The sequence below is a fragment of the Hibiscus syriacus genome, unplaced genomic scaffold, assembly GCF_006381635.1.
Source record: "Hibiscus syriacus cultivar Baekdansim isolate YM2019G1 unplaced genomic scaffold, ASM638163v2 tig00110432_pilon, whole genome shotgun sequence".
Lineage (NCBI taxonomy): Eukaryota > Viridiplantae > Streptophyta > Magnoliopsida > Malvales > Malvaceae > Hibiscus > Hibiscus syriacus.
The window spans coordinates 855,413-864,355 of record NW_024062735.1 but is presented as its reverse complement, the minus strand read 5'-3'; the positions used below and the strand labels follow the sequence as shown (position 1 = coordinate 864,355).

General features: G+C 32.7%; 1 protein-coding gene across 1 annotated transcript; it reads left to right on the top strand.

Annotated features, from left to right (window-relative positions):
* Window positions 1–4,250: 4,250 nt before the first annotated feature.
* Window positions 4,251–5,545, top strand: LOC120125547 (dof zinc finger protein DOF5.7-like). Its single transcript, XM_039143952.1, has one exon. It carries the CDS (start codon window positions 4,533–4,535, stop codon window positions 5,523–5,525), a length of 993 nt encoding a protein of 330 aa, XP_038999883.1. The 5' UTR covers window positions 4,251–4,532; the 3' UTR covers window positions 5,526–5,545.
* The last annotated feature ends 3,398 nt before the right edge of the window (window positions 5,546–8,943 follow it).

Here is an 8,943-nt window from a genome sequence, read left to right as displayed (position 1 = left end):
TTCAAGTGACTAAGCAAGGGAGATTAGTGTTGGAAAATGAAATGTAATGTTGTAACATGGAATAAACTAGCTTTTCTAATTTAGAAAAGTATATTTTTATTTAAATAACCTGGTTTGAACCCACTTTTTCTAGTTAATTTTCTGTATTATCAATCCAAATTAATAGATAATGAATGATATTTAATGAAATTAAAGGTTTTTATCTGAAAGTTTTAATTTTTAAAATAATATCTTTTAATGATTATTTCTTAAAATATGTTTTTTTAAGAATTTGACTTTATTTAAAATCAATTTTGATATATATTTTTATAATTTTTCCCTGATAGATTGTTGAAGTATATGATTAAATCAATTATAAGTAACAATAATCAAATTATTCATTTAAAATTAATTTCTAAAACGGGATTATTTGACGATAAAAACCTAAAATTATAAAAGCCTCAAAATAGAAAAATGGGATTAAAATTTGTTCGATCCCAAAATGTCAAGCCTTGAGACTCGTGAATTTATGAGAGGGACTTGACGCTTCACAAGCATCAAATGCAAAATGACGGAACAACCCTCCAGACATAGAGAACGGTGATCCGTACACCTGGGAGAAGTCGTTTAACTCTATCGAGACCGAAGATGGATGAGATGACTTGTGGCATACAGGGGGCCGGGGGTAGATCTACGGTGCAGTTCAATATATTGCATGATCAGCAATCATGTACCACCCGACAATAGAACAGTACAAAATCTTCCTTTTCCATCTTTTACCTTTTAATTAAGTACATGGTTTATTTAATAGTATTATAAAGGGTAAAGTATAGTAATGGTCACTGAACATTTCTGAAGCTTGCATTTAGGTCCCCCAACCTTTAAAACTTGCAATACAGTCCCCCACCATTTATTCCGTTTGTAATATGGTCCCTCAACTTAAACCACTGTTAGAAATTAGGGTAATGGTCATTGAACTTTTCAGGCACTTGAATTTAGGTCTCCCAACTTTTAAAACTTGTAAAATAGTCCTCAATCTCATTCTAAACCCTAATTTCCAAAGTAATTCAATTTCATTCTAAACCCTAAATTCCAAAATAATTCAATTAAATTTTAAACCCCAAATTCTAAAATACTTCAATTTAAGGTTTAGAATGTAAATGAATTATTTTGGAATTTAGGGTTTAGAATGAAATTAAGGTGTTTTTAAATTTTGAACATGAATTTACTATTTGACAATATTTATTTTAATATAAATTTGAGGTTTGTTTAACTATTTATATCAATTTTGAATAACAATATGCATTGATTAAACATCCCGAATAACAAAATGGAATCACTCTATTCGGTATTTCAACTTCCCATAAACTCTGCTCATTTCTTCAACTTTTGACTATATGAAATTCGGAACACTCATTTGGAGATGACTATCCAGCTCAGTTGGTAGAGCACAAGGTTCTTAACCTTGAGGTCGTGGGATCGAGTCCCACGGAGTGCATTTCATAATTCGGAGGTCTTCTACGGAAGCTGCTCTCAACCTGGTGTTGGGGCAGCCTACTATCTTACCTCCCCCTTACCCCATTACATATGAGAACAAGGGACAACCATATGTTCTTGCATGCTATTTTTTTATCAGATTTGAGTACCTAACCCTTCAGTGCTTTACAGTGCGATCATTTATGATTCACCTAAATTTGCTCATACAGTGATCATTTATGATTTAGTAGAATCAATGGTTTAGAATGAAATTGAATTACTTTGGAAATTGGGGTTTATAATGAAATTAAGGACTGTTTTACAAGTTTTAAAAGTTGGGAGACCTAAATTCAAGTGTCTGAAAAATTTAATGACCGGTTATATAATTTATCCTAATTTTCTAACAGTGATTTAAGTTGGGGGACCATATTGCAAACTGATTAAATGTTAGGGGACTGTATTGCAAGTTTTAAAAGTTGGGGGACCTAAATGAAAGCTTCAAAAATGTTCAGTGACCATTACTATACTTTACCCTATTATAAAATGTATTTCCTTTTTTTAGTATTAAATGTTTCTTCTGATTTTGGGCCGTCTGTTCATATGTTTCTTTAAGATGAGATCTGTTTCCGACTTAACATTTGACTAACCTTTGTGGACTTGACGCACTGTAGCTTTTGCTTTTGTTTTTGTATTGCTTGGTTGTCGATTGATTTATGCTGTACTTATTATTAAATCATCGATGATATGGAAGTTTGGAAGAAGAGGGAAGGCCCGTGACCGGGAGTGAACGTAAAAAAAATTAAATAAACGTATAAAAATATAATTCATATTTATATTGTTATATAGAATTCAATAATTGATTTTAGAGATAGAGAATGATAATTTTATTATATTATTAAATTAAATAAAAATATATAGTATGAAAATATAAAAGAATATTGAAACAGATACTATTATGTAAAAGAGAGAAATGTTTGTGTTACTGGTGTGTATCTGGTTTGGATCTCACGGGAATTGAGCCACAGCCCTCGCCTCTTCGAAGGATAATCACGTGTTCCTCTAGGTCTGTATGGTTTGTTTATTGATGCATATACGGATGAATGCGTCCAACTGTTTCTATCTGAAATAGTAAATTTGATTACGGCACTCCACGTTCTTCTCATCCATGCATTAAGCTTTTTTTCCTTAACGTCTTTTGCTCTTAATTTGGTCGGTTCCTATTTCTATATGCCACTTCCCTTCTTTAACTGCCACTTGCAAGCCAACCTGTCTCACTACTACAACCCCTATTATCATCAAATTACTCTTCAACCCACCCCTTTTATATTCATTTACCTCATCTCGCTTCTAATGCCATATTTTAAATTTTATTATTTGTGTTTTATGTTAGATAATCATGTATTTTTTTAAATATTAATAGTAGTTAACTTCATTAAATAAAACATAAAACAAATATAATAGAAATCTGTAATATTAATAATAAAGAGTATATAAAATCTAAATTAGATTAATTATAAATGACTATATTATTACAGGGCAAGGGAATTAGACAATGCTGCGAATCTGCAGTAGGGAGGCAGCAATGAGAGCCTGCCACGGTTACTGTGTTTTTTCCTGTCTGACTCAACCCTACTACTACTACTACATCTATATACTCTATTTTATTGGTTACCAATTTTAATACCACATTTTTTTTAAATATTTTTATTTGAAAATATAAATATAGAGATAATGCGGTACTTAAAGATCGTGATTTAGTTATTATAAACTGCCTTCGTTGCTGGCAGACAGCAAGCTCTGGTGGTATCATCTTTTTTCACTTACAATTATTAACCTGTTGCTGCAGTAACTGTAAAAACCTATGTTATATATATATTCTGTCAGATTCACGTATATCATCCAGCAGACTTACTTTCATGCATGTCAAACATGCATCTCCCGTACATATTCATAGTCCATGGTATACTACTAAATTACGGTTACAATATGCAGTCACAATATCATAATTACAGGTATTGTAGACACTATGATATAATTTATTTCTTAAAATTAATTATAATTTATATTATAGATATGATCATAATAATTTTTTAAATAAATATTATAATATAATTGTTACATATTATTACACGCGTAATTCAATTCTACCACTCTCCCATGAATTTTTATGTATGTTTGTATTTGCTTATTACAATATCTGAAAAGTTGTATTAATTTATTATAGCTGACACTTGTTCTAACCCAAGTCTATGTTTTCAGACCTTTTACTTCATTTATTCATATTTCCACACATCCCTATTAAATATGCATGTTTAATTTCATCTGAATCTCACTACCTATTGCATGCTTGAGAAAAAAAATCACTTTTTTCACCTGAAGAATTTACATGGTTTATGCTCGAAAACATTGTGTTATCGAGTGTAAATTAAGAGAAAAGAATTAGCTTGATGCATTAACTTTTTTTCACCTCACTTGTACTTTTTTACGTCTATGTTAATTATATAAGCATTAATTTTGTCATTGTCAAAATTTCGCAAGTGGATTAATATAAAACTTAAATTAATTCATTAGAACATATTATTTTAAAAATTAAATATTTAAAGATGCAAATCTAATCAGAGATAAATATTATTTTAATATTTAATTCTCGTGATAATATATTTAAATAAATTTAACTTTTTAAAAATTATTTATCATTATATTACAGTAAAATACATTTATATAAATCCGAATTTTGTTACATGAGTCGTCTCTGCCCTGCCAGAATCAGCTTCAGATGATATGCTTTGTTTGTCTTTCATCGAACTCATTTATTCCAATATCTACCAGATCTAACCCTCAAAACAAAAAAACCCTGGTTATAAAAAGAATTTCATAACCCCCAAAGCCTTCTTTGATGAATATCACAGGACCCCATCTCTCCCTCTCTCTTTCTTTATCATCTTTCCCTCGCATGAATTCAATCAATTGACCACCTGCCTTTGCCTTTGCCAAAGGATACTGAAAAAGAAAAAAAGCCTTGAAACAAACAAACCCACAGTATCGGTTTTGTTATTCTTCTTCTGCTGCTGATTTCCATGACGTCTCATGATAATCCCAGTGTAAAACCAGCTACCAAGGAAGAAAACCAAAGCAGTTGCAACCGGAAAACAGGTTCAGCAAGGCAGCCACAAGACCGGCAAGCGGGGCTAAAGTGTCCACGATGCGACTCTCCTAACACCAAATTCTGCTACTACAACAACTACAGCCTCAGCCAACCCAGGCATTTTTGCAAGACCTGTAGGAGGTACTGGACCAAAGGTGGGGCTCTGCGTAACGTGCCCATCGGCGGTGGTTGCCGCAAGAACAAGAAGCTAAAATCGTCTTCCAGGCTCTCCGGTGACTCAAAGGACTCGTCTTCGGAGATGGGTGGATTGAAGTTCTTTCATGGCCTTTCTCCCGCCATGGATTTTCGGCTCAGTGGGTTGTCTTTTCCTAAGCTTAATCCCTCACCGCCTGCTGGTATTTACAACCAGTTTGCTTCATTTGGAGATAGTACTACTAGCCCTTCTTTCAGCCTCGATCCAGCTGGTACCTCTAGCTCTTTTATGGGTTTTAACAATTATCCATTGTCTCCGCATACCAGTGGCCTTAGTGGCGCAATTCAGGAGATGGGTTCGTTGAATGTTAGTAGCGGACTTGCTTCTTCAATTGAGTCTTTAAGTTCCATAAACCAAGATTTGCATTGGAAGTTGCAGCAACAAAGATTGGCTATGCTTTTCGATGGAGAGAACCAAAAGGAAAATAACAACACTGTTTCTTCAGTTCCAGTTGAGATGAGCCAAGCACAAAAGATTCAACCCATTTTGTTCCAGAATCTGGAGATTTCAAAGCCTGAAATATCAGCAGCCGGGAATCAAAGGAAAGGCACAAGCAATGAAACCGCCACAGAATGGTTCTTTGGGAATTCTTACACACCAGTAACTCCGACTCCAACCACTAGCAGCAATGGAAATGATAACACCACAACAAGCAACTGGAATGGAGTTCAAGCATGGAATGATTTGCATCATTACAGCACGTTGCCCTAAAAAGGTAGATATGAAAAAAAAAGAGAAAAAAAAAGAAATAGTAGTAATATTCCTGAAACACCCATTTTCTCTGTTTAAATTGTTCTATTATTGAGTTAATATATGATCAACATGTAAACATTGGAAAAATAATGTTTTATTTTCATTTTAATAAGATGTTTGGCGTTACTGATCACTTCATAGCTCATGCTTTTGATGAATCTGCTAGACCTATGTATTTGTTTCTTTTTGCATGTTTCTAGAAAAGATTAAATATGCAGAAGCCAGCAGCTGAAATATAGATGAAAGTGAAAGCTATAGTTGGCTCTACTGCTACGACTATATGCATACATAATTCAAATCATTCCATAGATTTGTTTTTGTCTTATGGTTGATGGGGAACTGTTTGGTTTGGAGACCTTGGGATCTGTGATGGGAAACACTGGAACTGTCTATTAAATGTGGATATTTAAGTGCAGATCTTTGATTTTGTTTTATGTTGAGTCGGTGACTGTCTCTTTGTCTTTCAATCTCTGCCTAGCAGGGAACTGAAGATCGTCATCGTATGTGTATATATGAAAGAAGCACGACGGCCGTAGGAGTAGCTGCCTTGGCATCGCATAGGCATAGGCGCCATTTGCAGTGTTACAGAGTTTTCTTTTCAGTGTGTTGGGTAATAATTAGTTGCAGTGCAGTGTGATTTGGTGGTGTCTGAAAAAGTGGTGGTTTGAGTTGAGACTTAAGGGAGAAAAGGAGGGGGAAGGCATCTAAAGCGTAGGTAGGGTTTCATTCTTCTTCATTTTTATCTTTTGTTTCTTGAGGTGAGCCATCTTCTCCTTGCTAATTGCTACTCATCACCAATATAATCACATTGTGATTCTGCTTGCTTTTTCGCTTAAATTGCCTTTGCCCCCACTTTCCCCCCACTACTACTAACTTTTCTGTAAGTACATCGGATAAATAAACTGTATTTTATCGCTAAAAAATTAGGGTTAAATTTCTTTTTACCAAGTTCTATATATAAAAAACATGTTGATCTATGAATTTTCATGGTACAGGCAATGCCTTGTTCTAAATGCATTCTCATCATTATGACTTTATTATTGAGCCTTAATACACGAGCAGAAAGATTTTTAATTTTTATATAAAAAGTTTATTCATAGTTTATTGCCACTATATGAAAATCATTTTTGAGGATATTTTCATCATATATGGAGAACAATTTAGCCCTAATTGTACGCACCATGCAAATAATTGTTATTTGATGTATGTGTTGCTCTTACATACAATTTTCATATATAAATTTTTGAAAAAATATTATTTGAAATATTAATAAGATATGTGATGGTTAATTAAGATCACTCTTGAAAGAAAACACTCCTAATTCATTAAAAATATTGTGTGTGTGTATATATATATATAATATATAATATGAGAAAATGTAAGGATTCTATAAAGTTTGAATTTGAAATTAGATATCAATTAAAAATTTGATAAGAACTTGAATTGTTTACCAAATTAATAATAATAATGTTAAGCTTTAAAAGGAATGAATATTTGAATATATAGCAAAACTTTCTTTGTCATTCCAAGCCTTTAAATAATTAATGAAACTCATAGCCTTTTAATTATGTCCTTCTCTCCCGTTGTCTTCAACATTCTCCTCTCCAAGTACAACAATTATTGAATCCTCCAACCCATATTTCTGTTTAACAGATCGCCAAGTAATTACATTTGCTTAAATTTTACTGCTTAATCAAAAAGGAAAAAGCCACCATTTTGTCTCTCTTTTTTTCTACCCTTCTTTTTAATCTTTTGGGCTACATCACCGTGGAAAGCTGTATGATATTATGTGTGCAATTATAGCTGCCGACCCTTTGGCCTTTCACTCTCTTATCTGTCTTTTCTTCACTTTTTAACATTACATGTGCAAAACTTTATAGGCTAATGTTTAACCTAAACAAGGCCATGATTTCCTCCCCCCAGACATCTTATGCCTTTTGCACCTTTTAGCATCGTGTTCCTGCTTTCCCCTACCAATGCATGTATATTTCCTCCATCATTTACCAATTTGTTTTTATTCTCTTCTGATTTTCTTTTTCGGTTTTGATTTTTCTATTATCAATATTTATCGTAATTGATGGTGTTAGTATCCATTATGTTTTAACTAAATAAACGCATAAATTGATTAAATAACTAACTATATGGTGAAGAACATGAAGTAGCATGATTAACGTGATGAGGTCTTCTTGGTGAAAAGAAAGAAAAAGAAAACAACTTTTGTTAGAGAATAGTCGGTGAAGTCTGATGTTATGTGGGGGTCCTTGGTTAGTATCTTATAACCTTCATTTTTATAGCTTACGAAAACATGCAAGAAGCTCATGAATCATATCAGTCATGGCAACGACAACTTTCAATAATCTGTTTAAAATTCAATCCAATGTTAAAAAGAAACTGGACCAAAGATCGAACTGGTCGGACTTTGGGATACCTTTAGACTTGGAACCTAAACTTCAAACTTAAGATATATGTCAGCTGAACAAAGAATCTGGAAGTGTATCTGTTGGAAGTATAATAATAATACTAAGTCATTGCATGTAACGTTCTTTATACGAAAAACAAGAGTTGTTATTTTGTTGTGTTGTGAGTAGCAGTAAGAACAAAGGGGTGGGGGCAGATGAAACGGGAAAAATGTTGTTTTGGTCCGTCATCACTCATCACTGTGTTTTTGGCATTTTGCAAGTTATTGGGGCTCAAAAGCCAACATCCCTTCCATCCCTTACACCCTTCATCATTTCATTTATTGTTTTTTTTTCTGTCCATTTCTTTAATTCCGTTTTAATCTGTTTATAGATCGGTTTCGTCGCGTTTCCGTTGATATTTTCTGTTTTCGCCCAATGGCGTAAATTGTCCATGAAATTTTACCTAAAAATACCGCGTTATCTTTGTGAAGTTCTTTATATATAATATAATAGAAGTAAGAATGACAGGATGTTGGATGTATATAATTTGCTGCAGTGAATGTACTTTTAATCTTTTTCATTAAATGATCATCACTGTTCTTGATTGCTTGCTTGAATGGTAAATTAAAACATTTTATCTATCATATTAACAGCATGTTAGGAAATAGAAATATGATTTAATTCTTTCTATCCAGAACTTATGAAAGGAAGTTAGGTACGTTAACTGTCATAGTTTTATGTTTTCCAGATTCAGGTACAACTGTACAAGATGAACATGATTATTGTATCTGATACGGGTATGGTTAGAATTATTTTATTTTTATTTTTACATATTTTTTTTAAAATTTTATCTTCATATATAAATGTCAAACACATAAAATGAATAGTTTAAACACCATGGGCATAATGAAACTATCATATTCAATTAAGACATGAATAGAATTTCAAGTGTATGCTTTTGATATACACCAAGCTTT

Excerpts from the sequence above, each read along its gene's own strand:
- LOC120125547 (XM_039143952.1), top strand. The coding sequence starts at position 4,533 with ATGACGTCTCATGATAATCCCAGTGTAAAACCAGCTACCAAGGAAGAA.